Source organism: Salvelinus alpinus, chromosome 20 (genome assembly GCF_045679555.1).
Source record: "Salvelinus alpinus chromosome 20, SLU_Salpinus.1, whole genome shotgun sequence".
NCBI lineage: Eukaryota > Metazoa > Chordata > Actinopteri > Salmoniformes > Salmonidae > Salvelinus > Salvelinus alpinus.
In genome coordinates this window covers 47,016,033-47,035,421 of record NC_092105.1, presented here as the reverse complement: position 1 = coordinate 47,035,421, position 19,389 = coordinate 47,016,033, and the positions used below count along the sequence as shown (strand labels likewise).

General features: G+C 41.3%; 1 protein-coding gene across 1 annotated transcript in view; it reads left to right on the top strand.

Moving 5' to 3' along the window:
* Window positions 1-12,253, top strand: part of LOC139547012 (E3 ubiquitin-protein ligase HECW2-like) — a 77,625-nt gene extending 65,372 nt beyond the window's left edge. The window contains exons 27-30 of the mRNA XM_071356044.1: window positions 1,030-1,144; window positions 1,423-1,508; window positions 2,066-2,178; window positions 7,932-12,253. Coding sequence (XP_071212145.1) covers window positions 1,030-1,144; window positions 1,423-1,508; window positions 2,066-2,178; window positions 7,932-8,043 — 426 coding nt within the window. The 3' untranslated portion in view covers window positions 8,044-12,253. The remainder of the gene's footprint in view (window positions 1-1,029; window positions 1,145-1,422; window positions 1,509-2,065; window positions 2,179-7,931) is intronic.
* The last annotated feature ends 7,136 nt before the right edge of the window (window positions 12,254-19,389 follow it).

Sequence of the window (19,389 nt, the reverse complement as noted above, 5' to 3'; positions counted from 1 at the left end):
GCATCTAACTTTCTCACTCATTATTACTCAGAATTCATTCAGGGTTATCCGTAATCATGGTAGCATCCACATTAATGTAGAAGTGTTTAGAAACATATACTATTATTATTTACAATAAAAGTGACTCTAAAATGACATAATATATTATTTACCGTTGGGCACAAGATAATCTGAAACACAACCAAAAGAAACAGCAAATCCAACAAATTTGTACGGTCACAAGCTTGATTGCGGCCTATGAATATGGGACCAAATACATAACTTTTGACTACTTTAATACATATATAAGTGAATTCGTCACAATGCCTTTGGTCCCCTAAAATGGGGGGGGGGACTATGTACAAAAAGTGCTGTAATTTCTAAATGGTTCACGCAAAATGGATGAGAATACAGTCAAATTGAAGCTGACAGTCTGCACTTCATAGTCATTGTATCATTTCAAATCCAAAGTGCTGGAGTACTGACCCAAAACAACAACAAAATTGTTACTGTCCCAATACTTTTGGAGCTCACTGTAGCATGATTTCTATCCTGTATTTTAAGCCTTATCCTGGAATTTGTTTCACCAAAAATGAAAGCAATTGTCTGAGGATGGTGCTGGACCATTTGAAATAAAAAGAGAAGGGGACAGTTTGATGAAAAAGCTTTAAATAAAGGTTCAAATCTAGGTCATGTGACATGATTGTACAAAACACAGGGCCCTATGACATCACACACACCAATAATGGTCCATCATTCTGATATGTGTTGGTCAAGTGATATTGTATCTGCAATAGATAATGATAATGATACAGTATGTATTGGTCAGGTGGTAATGTACAGTATGTGTATTGTGTAATAGATAATGATGCAGCAGGTGGTAATGTATCTTAAATAGATATAATGAAATGGATAATCATGCAGGCCATTAACATTCAATGTGGTTACTCTAAATGTATTAGGGGTGTATCAGTGTTGCAATATGTATTGGCCAGGTGGGAATGTCTCTGTCATAGATAATACGTTAGTATTGTGACATGTATTGGTTAGGTGGTGGACGTGCGGCTGGTTTCTGTGTTTGATGCCCGGGAGCTGGAGCTGGTGATCGCTGGCACTGCAGAGATCGACCTGGCAGACTGGAGGAACAACACAGAGTACAGAGGAGGTAGAGACGGGAGCAGTGGTGGGCACTCTGACGGTGTGGGGGCATGCTTTTGCTCCAGCCAAGTAGTAACACCCATAATTTTACTAATCATCTCATCTTAGTCTTCAAAGACTTTGATTAGTGGAATCAGGCGTTACTGCCTGGCCCCGCACAACCCACCCAGTTTACAAACAAGTGCAGGGGCAACACTTTTGACTGGACATGAAAGCTACAGATACTTTTAAGAACAGGAGGCTTATTTTGAACTATGGCTGACTGAGATGCCTTTTTCTCCCCAGGGTACCATGACAACCACATAGTAATCCGCTGGTTCTGGGCGGCAGTGGAGAGGTTCAACAATGAGCAGAAATTGAGACTGCTGCAGGTACTACTTTTCAGGGGAAACTCCAACAGAGTTTGATACTTAGGAAAGGCTGAGCTCCCCAGTCTTAACTTACAATAGCTCTTAATTGTACAGCTCTGTTACCACTGGTATTTATTTGGTATTGAATGTGAAATTACTTGCTTAAAATTGGTGCTTCCTGGTACAATTAATATCCTTGTGACGAGAAGTAATTTCTGTGCAAAATGTATATAATTGCCATTTTTACAAGTATTTTGTATGTAAATACCTGCTTATTATTTATTTAACCTTTATTTAATTAGGCAAGTCAGTTAAGAGCAAATTCTTATTTACAATAACCGCCTACCCCGGCCAAACCCTAACCCGGACGACGCTGGGCCAATTGTGCACCGCCCTATGGGACTCACAATCACGGCCGATTGTGATACAGCCTGGAATCGAACCAGGGTCTGTAGTGACGCCTCTAGCACTGAGATACAGTGCCGTAGACCCCTGCGCCACTCGGGAGCCCATATTCGGTGCTGTAAAAATAAAGTGTTACCTAAATTGGATAGTTGACATTGTGTATTTCTCCCTAGTTTGTGACAGGCACCTCCAGTATTCCCTATGAGGGCTTTGCCTCCCTCAGAGGTAGCAATGGACCACGCAGGTTCTGTGTGGAGAAGTGGGGCAAAATCACCTCCTTGCCCAGGTACAGTACACCTGTCTGTCTGTATATTTGCCTACCTGTTTGTGTGAGCTATTCAAAATGTTCTGCTTCTGTCACTATCTTGTGTGTACTATAGGTTTGTGTGTATGTGATGTGTGTGTGCACATCAGTGGAAGCTCCTCAGAGCAGGAAAAGGAGGACCATCCTTCTCAGTGAATTTAATACAAATTAAAACAGTGAAACATTTTTTAAAAACTATAATTTTTAGATAGAACTATACTAAATATATTCACATGTCACCAAATAATTGATTAAAACACACTGTTTTGTAATTAAGGTCTTCAGTAGCCTCAACAGCACTTTGTAGGGAAGCACCATGGTGTAGCGGGAGGACAGCTAATGCAAAACCTTGGAGGTCATGGTACTCACCCCTTTTCATAGACTTGCACAGTAATTATGACAACTTCCGGAGGACATCTTCCAACCTGTCAGAGCTCTTGCAGCATGAACTGACATTTTGTCCGCACAATCAAAGGATCAGAGAATGAATCTAATACTGAAAGCATAAGCTACAGCTAGCTAGCACTAGAGTGCATATAATGTGGTGAGTAGTTGACTCAAAGAGAGAGAAAGACAAGAGTTTAACAGTTTTTAACAAATTAAAGCAAGAGGGAGAGCTAGCTATGTTTCCAATTGTTTTCACTTACTTTGCTAGCTAGCCAGTTTAGCTTGCTCAAACAGAGGAATGCTACAGTATGTTAGCTAGCTGGATATTGCTATCAAACACTGGAACGCTTCCAAGTCAAGGTAAGCTTTTGGTTTTATTAATTTATTGTCACCGGGCGCACAGGTGTAACTGCTAAAGTGCTTGCTAACTGTACACTGTACTGCATGATTGTAGTGGGTTTACTAATGCGTTTAGTTCTACTAGCAATGTTGACAATGATGTAGGTTGTGTGTAGCGGTTATGATATGAATGTTGGGCTTGGAAAGCTTTTATTTGCCTGGTCACTGACAGCTAATGTGTTGTGCACTGAAGTCCACAAGTGAAGGGAAAATGTGAGAGAGGAGAGTGCATAGATCCAAGAACAAATTACAACAAGCAAAGAGATCATGCTGTTTATGTGGCTGCTATGAAAGTGAACTGTGTTTGCGTGGGATTAGGGGTACAACAAGATAATGGAGCAGGAGAGGATGGCTGACGTTTTACAGGCTCCTAACCAACTGTGCTATGTATTTATTTATTTATTTTGCATTTTTGTAACTAATTTTGTACATAATGTTGCTGCTACCATTGTTGCTACCGTCTCTTACGACCAAAAAGAGCTTCTAGACATCAGAACAGCGATTACTCACCTCAAACTGGATGAAGATGTACAGTTGATGTCGGAAGTTTACATACACTTAGGTTGGAGTCATTAAACCTTGTTTTTCAACCACTCCACAAACTTCTTGTTAACAAACTATAGTTTTGGCAAGTCGGTTAGGACATCTACTTTGTGTATGACACAAGTAATTTTTCCAACAATTGTTTACAGACAGATTATTTCACTTATAATTCACTGTATCACAATTCCAGTGGGCCAGTAGTTTACATACACTAAGTTGACTGTGCCTTTAAACAGCTTGGGAAATTCCAGAAAATTATGTCATGGCTTTAGAAGCTTCTGATAGGCTAATTGACATCATTTGAGTCAATTGGAGGTGTACCTGTGGATGTATTTCAAGGCCTACCTTCAAAGTCAGTGCCTCTTTGCTTGACATCATGAAAACTCTAAAGAAATCAGCCTAGACAGAAAGAAAATTGTAGATTCCACAAGTCTGTTTCATCGTTGGGAGCAATTTCTAAATGCATGCAGGTACAACGTTCATCTGTACAAACAATAGCATGCAAGTATAAACACCATGGGACCATGGTCATACCGCTCAGGAAGGAGACCTGTCTCCTAGAGATGAACGTACTTTGGTGCAAATCAATCCCAGAACAACAGCAAAGGACCTTGTGAAGATGCTGGAGGAAACAGGTACTTAAGTACCTATATCCACAGTAAAACGAGTCCTATATCGACATAACCTGAAATGCCGCTCAGCAAGGAAGAAGCCACTGCTCCACAACCGCTATAAAAAAAAAAAGACTACGGTTTGCAACTGCACATGAGGACAAAGATCATACTTTTTGGAGAAATGTCCTCTGGTCTGATGAAACAGAAACAGAACAGTTTGGCCATTTTGACCATCGTTATGTTTGGATGAAAAAAGCCGAAGAACACCATCCCAACCGTGTAGCATGTGGGTGGCAGCATCATGTTGTGGGGGTGCTTTGCTGCAGGAGGGACTCGTGCACTTCGCAAAATAGATGAAGCAACATCTCAAGACATCAATCAGGAAGTTGAAGCTTGATCGCAAATGGGTCTTCCAAATGGACAATGACCCCAAGCATACTTCCAAAGTTGTGGCAAAATGGCTTAAGGACAACAAAGTCAAGGTATTGGAGTGACCATCACAAAGCCCTGATCTCAATCCTATAGAGAATTTGTGGGCAGAACTGAAAAAGCGTGTGCGAGCAAGGAGGCATATAAACCTGACTCAGTTACACCAGCTCTGTCAGGAGGAATGGGCCAAAATTCACCCAAATTATTGTGGAAAGCTTGTGGTCGGCTATCCAAAACATTTGATCCAAGTTAAACAATTTAAAGACCATGCTACCAAATACTAATTCAGTGCATGGTAACCTCTGACCCACTGGGAATGTGATGAAAGAAATAAAAGCTGAAATAAATCATTCTCTCTACTATTATTCTAACATTTCACATTCTTAAAATAAAGTGGTGATCCTAACTTACCTAAGACAGGGATTTTTTACTTGGATTAGATGTCAGGAATTGTGAAAAACTTGAGTTTAAATGTATTTGGCTAAGGTGTATGTAAACTTCCGACTTCATCTGTATTTCTTTAATGAGTCCGACCCAAAGGATATACTGCTTTGTCAAGAGGGTGTGTGTCTATTTGTCAAAAACTGCTGGTGCACAATGCCTAATATTGAAGAAGTCTCAAGGTATTGCTCGCCTGAGGTAAAATACCTCATGATAAGCTGTCTACCAAGAGAGTTCATATCTATATTATTCGTAGCCGTCTATTTACCACCACAAACCGATGCTGGCACTAAGACCGCACTCAATGAGCTGTATAAAGCCATAAGCAAACAAGAAAAATGCTCATCCAGAAGCAGAGCTCCTAGTGGACGGGGACTTTAATGCAGGCAAACTTAAATCCATTTGACCTAATTTCTACCAGCATGTCACGTGTAACCAGAGGAAAAAACACTCTAGACCACCTTTCCTCCACACACAGAGATGCATACATAGCTCTCCCTCGCCCTCCATTTGACAAATAATAATAATTAATTATATCCTCCTGATTCCTGCTTACAAGGAAAAACTAAAGCAGGAAGTACAAGTGACTTGCTCAATACAGAAGTGGTCAGATGACCCGGATGCTACGCTACAGGACTGTTTTGTTAGCACAGACTGGAATATGTTCTGGCATGCAGTGCATGGACTTGTCGTACCCACAGTGATGGTACGTACATTTCCCAACCAACCAGAAGCCATGGATTACAGGCAACATCCGCACTGAGGTAAAGGCTAGAGTTTCCGCTTTCAAGGAGCGGGACACTAATCCGGGCGCTTATTGGAACACCGGCTCTGACGCTCATCGGATGTGGCAGGGTTTGCAAACTGTTAAGGGCTACAAAGTGAAACCCAGCCGCGAGCTGCCCAGTGAGCCTACCAGATGAGGTAAATGCCTTTTATGCTCGCTTTGAGACAAACAACACTGAAACATGCACGAGAGCACCAGCTGTTCCGGACGACTGTGTGAACACTCTCTGTAGCCGATGTGAGCAAGACCTTTAAACAGGTCAACATTCACAAAGCCGCAGGGCCAGATGGATTACCAGGATGTGTCCTCAAAGCATGCACGGACCAACTGGCAAGTGTCTTCACTGACATTTTCAACCTCTTCAACCTGTCTCTGTTTCAAACAGACCACCATAGTCCCTGTGCCCAAGATAGCGAAAGTAACCTGTGCCCAAGATAGCGAAAGTAAATGATTATCGCCCCATAGTACTCACGTCGGTTGACATGAAGTGCTTTGAAAAGCTGGTCATGGCTCACATCAACACCATCATGCCAGAAACCCTAGACCCACTGAAATTCGCATACTGCCCCAACAGATCCACAGATGATGCAATCTCAATCGCACTCCACACTGCCCTTTCCCACCTGGACAAAAGGAACACCTGCATGAGAATGCTGTAAATTGACTACAGCTCAGCGTTCAACTCCACAGTGCCCACACAAAGCTCATCACTAAGCTAAGGACCCTGGGACTAAACACCTCCCTCTGCAACTGGATCCTGGACTTCCTGACATGCCGCCCCCAGATGGTAAGGGCAGGCAACAACACATCTGCCACACTGATCCTCAATACTGGGGCCCCTCAGAGGTGCGTGCTTAGTCCCCTCCTGTACTCCCTGTTCACGTATGACTGTGTGGCCAAGCACGACTCCAACACAATCATTACGTTTGCTGACGACATAACAGTGGTTGGCCTGATCACCGACATTGATGAGACAGACTATAGGGAGGTCAGAGACCTGGCAGTGAGGTGCCAGGACAACAACCTCAATGTGAGCAAGACAAAGGAGCTGATAGTGGACTATAGGAAAAGGAGGACCGTACAGGCCCCCATTAACATCGACGGGACCGAAGTGGAGCGGGATGAGAGTTTCAAGTTCCTTGGTGTCCACATCACCAACAAACAATCACGGTCCAAACACACCAAGACAGTTGTGAACAGGGCACGACAACACCGTTCCCCATCAGGAGACTGAAAAGATTTGGTGTGCGTCCCCAGATCCTCAAAGTTCTACAGCTGCACCATCGAGAGCATCCTGACTGGTTGCATTACCCCCTTTGTTTTTACACTGCTGTTACTCACTGTTTATTATCTATGCATAGTCTCTTTACAAATTACCTCTATTAACCTGTACCCTCGTACATTGACTCGGTACCGGTACCCCCTGTATACAGCCTCGTTATTGTTATGTACATTTCTTGTGTTACCTATTGATTGAATCATTTTTTCAAAAACTATATTTAGTAAATGTTTTATTAACTCTTTCTTGAACTGCATTGTTGGTTAAGGTTTGTATTCGGCACGTGACAAATAAAATGTTCATTTGATTTGTATTCATTCCGCCGATTCTGTTGAACAATGATTCTTAAATGGAAGCAAAAAGAAGGAAACATACCTAAATTTGTCCAATAGAAACTTTCATTTGCAACTTTTGGACTAATGATTACACCCTAGATCAGCTAGATCAGCTAGATGCAGGCAAGAGTGTGCATGACGGTATTGAATGTGTTACTGTCTGTCACCTTGATTACTAAAAATTCTCTCAACCTGTGCACCTAAGTTGTAAACTTTCATTTATAAGCTAGGTTGTAGCAACCTCATGATGGGTATTGGGAAATTCGAGTATCATGTAGTAGCCTAAATCTATCGATGTTGCATTGAGCTGGGTGAATGGAATATAAATGACAGTCATCCAATATGCTTTAATAGAAATAAGGCCATGCTCGTAAAACAATTAAATAGTGTCCTCATCTTAAATGGCACCGACCGTCACTGTTGCACATATGAAGTAGAATGTATACTATGCACATTGTACATGCGTGGGTGTGTGCATATTCTGTCAGTTTACTCCTCACTATCGATTTGTCTCTCTACAGGGCCCACACATGCTTTAACCGTCTGGACCTCCCGCCGTACCCGTCGTTCTCCATGCTCTACGAGAAAATGCTGACGGCCGTGGAGGAAACCAGCACCTTTGGCCTGGAGTAACCTCTACAAAATGTCCGCCACAGCCAGGGGTTGAATTGGGAAAGAACAAATGGTGGAGAGGAAATCCCACCACCTTAGCTTGAAGCGAGACAGGACTCACAGTACACAATGGAAACTGAATAGACATCTACAAGAAATTATCATTGTGGAGAAAAAACGAACTTTTGGGACAATTCCACCAATAAGACAACCCCAATTTGACCCCCTGGCTTTGCTATACCTCCCTGCTCCATGATCCCATACTTCCTGGAATAACGTTACTGTTCTTTTACCTACACTGATGCCCTCCATTCGATTCCTGCGTACAACAACCACACTTGTGCTTTATCTCTTATCAGTTTAATGGCCTTGGTTACTGTATCTCCAGTCCTCCTTCTTCCTCCAGGGGTTCAGCCTGCACTTCAAGCCCAGAGCAACCTTATCCTAATCCCCTATGCTTCCTCCTGGAGTGACCTCGTGTTCTGGACCTCAGAACTGTTTCCTTTTCTACTCTGGGGCTGCAGACTATGCACACTATAATACATGACGCACACACTTTCAAGATGACCCTCATGAGTAAGACCGTTACAATTTAATCCCTTCAGAAATGATATGTCAGAGCTCCTAAGGGGCACCAAAGGCATTGTCACACTCCAAAACACACTGCACTTACCTTATGTTAGACTACATGAGCAAGGCTTTAAAACTGACACACACTTACGGATACAAATTAAATTGTAGGGTCACTCTTTTTCCAAATAGATGAGATGCACTTTCTCATAGATGCATGTAGCTCCACATGCATGTACACACACACACACACACACACACAGAAATACATACACACTGAGACATTGCCAAATAAAAGGCTGTATTTCTCACTGATGTAATTTTCTCCCATTCAGTGTACTTACTGATGAATGTATCACAAAAGAGTGAACCTGTGTATGAACCGGTATGAACCTCCAGCTTGCCGTAGTAGGAAGACTGAGGAGCCTTCAAAGAAGAAGAAACACCCGAGCCGCACGAGGTGTAGCTCATACAATTGCTGACTGTGGTTGATTGAGGAATATGGAAGCCGAGACTGTGGCATCGGACACGTGCCTTGTTATGAGAGATACGAGAGACACTTTTACTCATTGTTTCACGAAGGGTTGCGTCCATTTCCTATTGGGTCACGACTGAAAACTCAGTTGTAACGAGAGACTTTGTATGGTTGATTTGGTTGTTCAAAATGACATTCAAAAGGTTTATCTGTGTCACACACAAAAAAAACAGAGCCACAACTTTTAAAGCTAGAATCCTTAGTTGCTTCCTACATTCATTTTTGGATGTAGAAATTAATTATATATACCCATTGATTCAAGAAGTATATAACTTATAAATGCATCATGAACTTAGTTCAACAGTTGTACCCCATCAGAACCCAAAATATATACTTGGTTTACTCCAATGATTGTAAACCATGTAAATGTAAACATACTGTATAGCCTCAAAACATGGTTAAAACTGTAATTTTTATTTCATGGATGGTCAGTCCTTGCATCCATAGTTCTGTCTATGAATTTGAGAGGGGTTACATTTCTCCAGGCCCACCCCTCAGCTTTCTACCAAAACAGAGGCGGGGTGCCGCTTTGTTATTCTTTCAATTAAGGATTCTAGCTTTAAGTGTATTCCAAAACAGTTCCAGGATGCAAACACAAGAGGGCAGCACATTATATATGGATACTTCAGTACTGTCGACACAGCTATAGAAGCATCTTTAAGCACGGGGCATACACTACACACCAACACAGATGCTTACGATTTCTTGAGCATGTTTTCATCCTGGTTTTGGACTTCTCAGTGCATAACCCCTACACAAAGGATTTATTTACACACACACACACACACACACACATTTTCTATGGGGTGCACACACTACTGTACAGAGGTCTATGTGAGCTAAACAGACAACTCTGGCTGGAGTAGATAGTAATAGAAGCTCCACTGTGATGCACTGTGGAGGCAGCCTTCATATCTCAGCCTGGCTCGATACTGCATGCAGGGTCCATCTCAGCAACTCTGTGAGCTGCACTGAGTCCGGAAACCCCTAGATGGCGTTGTGTTATAGCTCGATATTTGCATGCCGAAATAGTGCAACACCAGTTTGTTCTTGTTAGATTTTGCATGAGGATATCGCTATCGATGTGGAGAAAAGAGCGGAAGGAGCCACATAGTACTTTAGGGTATGTTGCTATAATGTGTTCGTAGCACTGTTATAAATGCGTCCAAAGACATGACAAGGGATACATCAAATATATCTCTATGTTTTGTGTCCCCATTGTGTATGGGTTCACGAACTATGAAATGTTATAACAAGCATTGTTGTTTATATGACAGGTTATGACGAGTGTTACTGAAGAACTGTGCCAGCACGCTTGAAGGGAATTTGTTTTGTTACATTCAAGTGTTCACTTGTCGTGATGATATATCAGAGGATGGAGGTTAAGGGTCATGGTTCATGGCTACACGGAGAACCAATAGGGCTGTAATGACTGACGAAGAGGAAGTGAGAGCACCTGTCTGTGTACCATGCGTGCTCTTTTCTTTGTGTATACTTGTACATGTACTGTATGTCTGTCCCTGTTGTGTATACATGTACAGTACCAGTCAAAAGTATGGACACACCTACTCATTCCAGGGTTTTTCTTAATTTTTTACTATTTTCTACATTGTAGAATAATAGTGAAGACATCAAAACTATGAAATAGCACATATGGAATCCTGTAGTAACCAAAAAAGTGTTCAACAAATCAAAATATATTTTACATTTGAGGTTCTTCAAAGTAGCCACCCTTTGCCTTGATGACAGTTTTGCACACTCTTGGCATTCTTTTGTTTAACACTTTTTTGGTTACTACATGATTCCATATGTGTTATTTAAATGTGGATGTTTTCACTATTATTCTACAATGTAGAAATTAGTAATAATAAAGAAAAACCCTTTAATGAGTAGGTGTGTCCATACTTTTGACTGGTACTGTTTATTTTGCACTGAATGTACTAATGGTTTGGGGCTCGCATAGTCAACCATGTCTCCCTATTTCTGTTTAACGGAATGACCCCAGTCTCGAACGTCCACACATCCCCCACATCACCTCGAGCTTGGAGGGGCGGCTTTGTGGCATGGGCAGTAACCTTTCACAATGGGGTTCAAATAATTTCTGCCAATCAAGACATTTTCCATGCCAAGGCTTTTTCTTCTGCTGCGAATGTCCAATAAGAATAAAGTCAGTCTGCTTCTCGCCCAATAAGGACAAAACTCACCGCCACCACCACTATCCCTTGCCTGATCAATTACCAATAGGATTGGACATCCCACTGTCAGAACTCCACTCTATGCAAAAGCTCCTGTATTTCTCCTTTTCACCCCAATGATTGTATTAAAAGACAATGGCACAGGGCAAGTTTTAATTAGCGATACATGGATGTGTGTTTTCTTTGTGTATTGTTTTTTAGGTGAAGCAGGGGCTCAGCCAGTAGGGCACAACCGTTAGAGAGCAGCATATAGAGATCTACAGCATACCATGGAAATGGTTTTCTATTCTATGAGATGAAGAATATCTCTCCTTCTATCCTATATATTTATTTTTGCAGAAAGAAAGAAATACACATTTTATTTTAACTCTGCATTCCATAACAAACAAAGTATTTTGGAAAATATGAAAATACCGAGGCCCAGCTAAACAATTGAATTGCCCCATTTTTTTTCTTTTTTTTTCCTGATCTATGATTGTATTTATAGTTTACAGCTTTTTGTACAATACATGTGTGAATGACCCTGTCGTTGTGAGATACTAGGTTCACATCGATGACGCCGTCCGTTTGAAGAAGCCCCTCATCGTAAGTATGGTGTTTGAGAAGCCACTCGCTGCAAGTACGGCTAACCGCATGCAGTATGTGGAGTGTGTCTGAAAGTGGGCATGTCAACAGAAGTGGGAGGAATGACAGCGATAGGCGTTACACCAGTGCTCTGTAATTGGTTAGACGGTTTTGATTGAGTGTGTTGTTTTTAGTTTCTTAACACATTTTTATTGGTCGGTTCCCGACCGTGTGAAACAAGACTGGGAGAGCTACAAGGCACTATTCTTGATAGAGAATCATACTGTGCCATTTGAATGTTAACAAAACACACAACAAACACCTCACGTATAGCGAAAATATGAAAATAAAAGTAATTTTGATGTCAGTTATTAGTCTACCAGTTTTTATTTATTACCAATAAAAATAACTACTCTTGAATAATTGGGTGGCAAACAGCCTACTGGTTTTTACCAATAAATATAGGCTTGACTATTATAACTCATGGCATCTATTTGACTATCATCAGATGATGACAAATGTGTGTTTGGCTCAAAACAATTACTCTTGTAGAATTGGGCAGCTTAAAATGAAGAGTATTCAAGGACACTTGCCCTTTACCCTGAACACAGACACGAGCAATGTGTGGCATGGGTGGGGTGCTGGCCCAGCTGGGGCCAGAGAGGGAGAGAGTGGTGGCGTACTTTAGCAAAACATTCAACAAACATGAGCACCCCTACTGTGTCACCCGGCGGGAGCTCCTGGCTGTTGTGGCTTCCATCAAACACTTCAAGTACTACCTGGGTGGCCTGCCCTTTCCTGTAAGGACTGACCACTCTGCTCTCCACTGGCGCTTTTTGTCATTGCAGGCAATCTCAACGCTTACAGGGAAGACATCCTCCTCCCTCGTGTGGTACCCTTCCTGCAGGCTCATCCTGACATGACCCTCCAGCATGACAATGCCACCACGCACAGAAGAGCAGTATGGCTGATTTCCTCCAAGACAGGAATGTCAGAGTTCTGCCATGGCCAGCAAAGAACCCGGATCTCAATCCCATGGAGCATGTCTGGGACCTGTTGGATCGGAGGGTGAGGGCTAGGGCCATTCCTCCCAGAAATGTCCGGGAACTTGCAGGTGCCTTGGTGGAAGAGTGGGGTAACATCTCACGGCAAGAACGGGCAAATCTGGTGCGGTCCATGAGGAGGAGATGCACTGCAGTACTTAATGCAGCTGGTGGCCACACCAGATACTGACTGTTGCTTTTGATTTTGACCCCCTCCCCCCCTTTGTTCAGGGACACATTATTCAATTTCTGTTAGTCACAAGTCTGTGGAACTTGTTCAGTTAGTCTGTTGTTGAATCTTATATTCATACAACTATTTACACATGTTAAGTTTGCTGAAAATAAACACAGTTGACAGTGAGTACGTTTCTTTTTTTGCTGAGTTTAGAAATCCTTTGACTTCACTGCCTCTTGAATGGTAAGGTCCCTTGCAGCAGATAGGCACTCAACCTCCGTCACTGCTGTGGTACCCACGAGACCATCCGGTGAGGCACCCAAGATCCCAGACCCCGTGACGCAAAGCCTTGACTCCTACACATCCATCACTGTAGCCATTTTGAATGCATTGATGCCCTCCTCTTCATTATCTGTGTCCCACTTTATAGACAATACCCCATCCATTGACTGATCTGAGGACCCTTTTTTTAGCAGCGTGCTTGGCCCTAACCACTGCTCCATAATTGCTGGACGTCAACCTCCCTCTCATGGTGTGCCAGTTGGAGTTGGTGCGCTGTCCACTGTTGCCTGTCGTATAGCCTCCACCTGCTCCACCAACAGCGCCATGCTAGCCAGGATGCCTGCATGCCCAAGGTGTCCTTGTTTTTTAACAATGTCAAGTACAGACAGGGATGACAGCAGTTGTATTGGCTCAGGTTCAAGGAGACATGCCATTCCACTGAACCTGCCCAGGAGACGGTTCCTTAGCCAAAATAGGCTGCATGGCTACACTGATGAGCTCCATGGAGGCATTCGCATGTGGTAGAGAATCCCCTGGTCACCTATAGAGACCTGCCAAGTGGAAGGATGTTAAGTGCCACATGCCTTTCAATGCATGACTTTGAACTTGAAATGAATTTGTTGTAAGAAATGTGCTATATAAATAGTTAGACTTTTAATTGATAACTTGGGTTTTGATTCATTCTCATCAATGACAACATTCTAGAACTGAGTTATCACTCAACTAAGTCTCGTTTTAATTTTTATTTTGAGAGTAAATATACGGTGGTGGAAAAAGTTAAATTGTCATACTTGAGTAAAAGAAAATGACTCAAGTAAAAGTGAAAGTTACCCAGTAAAATACTACTTGAGTAAAAGTCTGAAAGTATCTGGTTTTAAATGTACTTAAGTACAGTGGTAGAAAAAGTACTAAATTGTCATACTTGAGTAAAAGTACAAAGTAAAAGTAAATGCTATACATCAATGTTCTTATATTAAGCAAACTAGAAGGCACTATTTTCATATTTTTAATTACGGACAGAAAGGGGCACATTCCAACACTCAGACATAATTTACAAACAAAGTAGTTGTGTTTTGTGAGTCCGCCAGATCAGAGGCAGTAGGGATGACAAAGTGTTATATTGATAGGTGCCATAATTCTGTCCTGCTTGAGCATTCTAAGTACTTTTGTGTGTCAGGGAAAATGTAAGGAGTAAAAAGTACATTATATTCTTTAGGAATGTAGTGGAGTAAAAGTTGTCAAATATAAATAGTAAAGTACAGATACCCCCAAAAACCTATTTACAAGTATTTTTACTTAAGTACTTTACACCACTGCAAATATATTGATAAAACTCACCTTGTCCGAGAGAGAATTACATGGTAATCAAAACATCACGCCAAGGTAAGCCTACACTAAACACATGCTTCATTTGAAGTGTTTGTAAAATCATTGATGTAAAAAATGAATTGTGAAAAAAAAAATGGAACCATTTCCGTGTTTGACCTCTAGGTTTTATGGGTATTATGACGTATCCACTGTGGCGGACTATAGGTGAGACGGTTTTCATTGAGCTGTGTTTTTTTCCCTCCCCTTTCTTACCATGCAACTATCATACATTGAGCTACCTTACCGCAGGAGTTTGGACTATATGATCAATCAGATCATTCAAGCAAGACTTCAACCTTTTTGAAAAGATTAAGGCTATAATTTTGTGGTCGTTATTTAGGAGTGTGATTGGATGCCAATTATCAATATTTAAGAGATCCTTGTGTGGTTTAAGTATAATAGTAATAACCCCTTGCTTCAGAGAGGCAGGTAGTTCTCCCTTCTTTATAGCCTCCTTAAAGGCTTCAAGTAAAAATGGTGCCATTTCTTCAGAGAAGGTTTTGTAAAATTCAGAGGTTAATCCATCACAACCTGGAGATGTATTATTTTTTAACTGAGCAACCAAGTACTGGATGTCTATAAAGGATAAATCTTGACAACAAGACCGATTGAATTCTTCACTAACCGAATTAACATTCTCTGCTGCTATTGGACCAGGTCTCTCTTGGAAAAGAGATATTATCTCAATGAGAAAAAACATGTATAAATAAAGGTAAAATATATATTTTTTAAACATTCTCTATAGAATCAAGCAGATCCTTAGAGTCACTCAAATTGTTATCTAAGGAGTAAAGATTCTCATAAAACTTAGTGGTAAAGTCTGATAACTCCTTTCTATCCTCAGTGGTAACCCCATTAATCTTACATTTCCGAAGTGTGTTGAGTTCCCCTTTCCTCTTTTCCAAATTAAAAATGCCTTTTCCTCATACAATGTATCTAGTTGATTCTGTAAATCATTCAATTTAGCTTTCTCATTAAGATAAAGATGCTCAATCTCTGTGATATCCGCAATTGTCTTAGAGTTCAGCTACCTCATGTAACGTCTGGAAAGTGATGGGTGTGGAGTCAGACGCAGAGAGCAGAAGGTAGACGGGAAAAACGCTTTAATGTCCTTTCGGCTAGTAACCAGTTAAAACCATGGGTGAAGCCCAAAACACAGGTGCAACAAACCCAAAACCATAGTTACTAAAAAACCCGGACAGCGAAAACCCAAAAGAACACAAACACCACATACGTCAAAATAACAAGCCCGCACAAACACCAGCGGGCTAAACGAACTTAAATAACACCCCTCCCAAAACCCCAACAAGGAACAGGTGAAAACAATTAGACAAAAACAAACAAAAAGGAAAAAGGGATCGGTGGCAGCTAGTAGACCGGTGACGACGACCGCCGAGCGCCACCCGAACAGGAAGGGGAGCCACCTTCGGTGGTATTCGTGACACCTCACATCTCCTTAAAGCAAGCCGTTTTCCATAAGTAATACAGGCTGTGCAGATTTTACATTACAGCAGTTCCCAATATTTCCCATATTCTGCATTAGATGTAGCTAAACTCCAGTAAACAGAAATTAGATTCTTAATCACATTTTTAAATCATCATGCAATAACAATGAGTTATTTCATTTCCAATAACCACCAGAGTATTTCTTACCATCATTACTGCACATTCTTACAGTCAGCCATATGACTTTATGATCCGTCAGGACTGCAGGCAGTATTTTTGCCTCTACTGTTTTGGGCTCAAGACTAGAGGTTATCACCCACAAATCAATTCTTGATTGTAGAGAACGATCTCTATTACTCCATGTGTACTGTTTCTCTCCAGGGTTTTTAACTCTCCATATGTCAATTAAGTCCAGGCTTTGGCAGAAATTCACCAATTTGTTCACACCAATGTTAGGCCTATGGGGCAATCTATCAGTCTGCTTAGAATAAACCATATTAAAATCTCCACCTACTATAATCTGACTGGATGGATATTTTCTCAGACTTTTAAGAATTTCTTCTAGAAGTAAGTTATTTGGAGGACTAGAACAGTATCCATATACATTACACAACACAATCTGTCCATGTGGTGGATGACCGCTACTAGCCAACGTCCATTGGAGTCAACAAAAATTGCCCTTTGAAATTGTGTGCTAAAATTGCAACCCCAGCTGAATGATTAGTCCCGTGGGCCAAAGAAATGGCACTGCCCCACTGATTTTTCCCAAAATTATAGTCCTCTTTGCATGAATGCGTTTCTTGAACGAATACAAGATATGCGTTGCAGTCCATACAAAACAAAAAAAAACGCTTTTCTCTTCAACAGGTTTCGTATCCGCCTGGCATTGATTGACATAAACTTCAAGTCCATATCTACAGAATAGAAAGAAAAATCCTATGCAATCTCAACTCTACCCTCTCTATAAAAAGTTGCTTTATATATGTATTAACAGAAGTCTTAACTTGTAAACAGTAACACCATAATTCAAAACTAGAACGCTCTGTTTACAGTGGGGAAGGAGCTATCTTATAAACCTACCGACAGAACAAATCACCCCGGTCGTAATTATTTTCCGTTGGCGAAAAAGGCTCTGATTCCCCTGTAGTATCCACCCTTTCCTTGATTTCGGGCCTGTTGTACAAGAGGCCACAATTTTGCCTTTGCTGCCTTGTCTGCTGCAGTTAATTCCTCAACGATTCAAAATTTTCTCTCTTTCAGAAAGGCGCTTTCCTTTGCTTTCTTCCAAACTGCATCTCTCGCTGTGCGAAAAGTAAACTGGATGATGATCGAGCGGCTGACGATGGCATCTTGCTTCTTCCCAATATGATGAGTGACATCCGCAGCCATATCCATACATCCATCGGGGAAGTCCGGTGCCACACGATTACAGATATCTCTTACTAAGCGCTTCACATTCTCATCCTGGTCCTCGGGGACACCGTAAAGCCGTAGCCCCCACCTTCTCCGGTATCGCTCTGCTTCCGATAAGCACTCTTGCATGTCGGTGATGGTCTTCTCCTGTGCAGAGCATTTCTCAGAAGTAGCAGTGTTTGCAAGTTTAAGCTCTTCTATACTCCTGTATGCATGATTCAGAGGGGTCTCGAGGTCAACTCTTTTTTATGTGTTTTTGTGTATCATTTTCTCCAGACCATCGGCTCTTTCGTTCATCTTTGCAGAGACCGCATCGATTATGTTGACCTGTAGTTCTCGCAAAGACAATTATTTCTGTGTCTTATTGGGTGCAGGACTATTGACTGGATTTTCATAATCAACCATTTCTTCTCCTGATGAGTCAGGTGGCGGTTTTTCTCCAATGTATGAGTGCTCAGCTAGCAACTGCCTTCTCCTCCCTTTGCTCTTTCGCACATTTTTTTCTTCCATTTCTCAAAGTTTCAGGTCAACTAAGCGTTGTTCTCTATTGTGTTTACTATAAGCCAAGTTCCGTTACATTTAAGTAAGTTTGAGAGGGCTAAAAGTCAAGGTTACTCGGAGCAAGCTGACATCTCGTCTGCACTCTCCTCCATCTTCAGCACCTCCGATTTGAACGCTTGTTGTGTGCATTTTTACACGCGTTCATTACACCTGTTCAGTGTGCAATTACAGGTGATTAGAACGCTTGTTATGGGTATTTTACATGCGTTCATTACACCTGTTCAGCCTATTGGTTAAGGAATGGCGTTTTTCTAGTTGTTTTTGGATAATTGCAGAAAGCTACTAAATAAGTTAAAGTCACATGTTGTGTTTAAAAAAAAAAGCACAAAGGCTTCATAATTCAGAAAGGTCTTTTTTCATTTTAATTAGCTATACATCATTTTTCCTTGTCTGAAGTATCAACTGTGTGTGTGTGTGTGTGTATTATATGTGTGTGTATATGTATATATAAATTATGACTCTTTCCATCCACCAGATGGGATTGTTTTGCGAAAAGTACCTACATTTCCAAAACCCCATCTGTTTGATGAATAAATTAAAGCAATAATAGTCACTATACTTTCCAAACCACAAAGGCTGAATTAAAATGTTTTCTAAAAAGCAATTCATAAACTGTTATGGAGGCAGCAGAGGAAGGACCAGGGTAACACACATTTGAGATAAATAAGCGTCTTGTGCATATGGAAAATGTCTGGAATATTTTATTTAAGCTCATGAAACATGAGACCAACACTTTACATGTTGCATTTATATTTTTGTTCAGTGTATATACGTCCATGTGAAAATGTGGTGCAAACTGAGACATCACCGCTCAAGTTGGTAATCCAATGTTTTGAAAATAGCCATCTGTCCAGTACATAACATGCACATATCTAATGTTATCTTAAGGCTACCTCTGCAGTTTATTTTGTCATTGATAGGATGTACATTTATCCTACTTATTTCCTGACATTGTCCAAGTTCTGATTCTCATTAATTCTCCCTCCTCCAATGAATTCCATGTTACCCACTTAGAATAAGATCTGGCTGTTGCAGTGCCCAGAAGAGGTGAGACAAAACTGCTACAGAGATAAAATGGTACGATCTCTATCTTGAGCAGCCATATTTCAAGGTTGAACCAATTCAATAGGTATTTTATTGGCTTGCTAAATGAGCTGCTTTTCCTGAAAATGTATTTCTGATAAGTTGTGAGTTCTAGGAAATGTCAAGTACGCA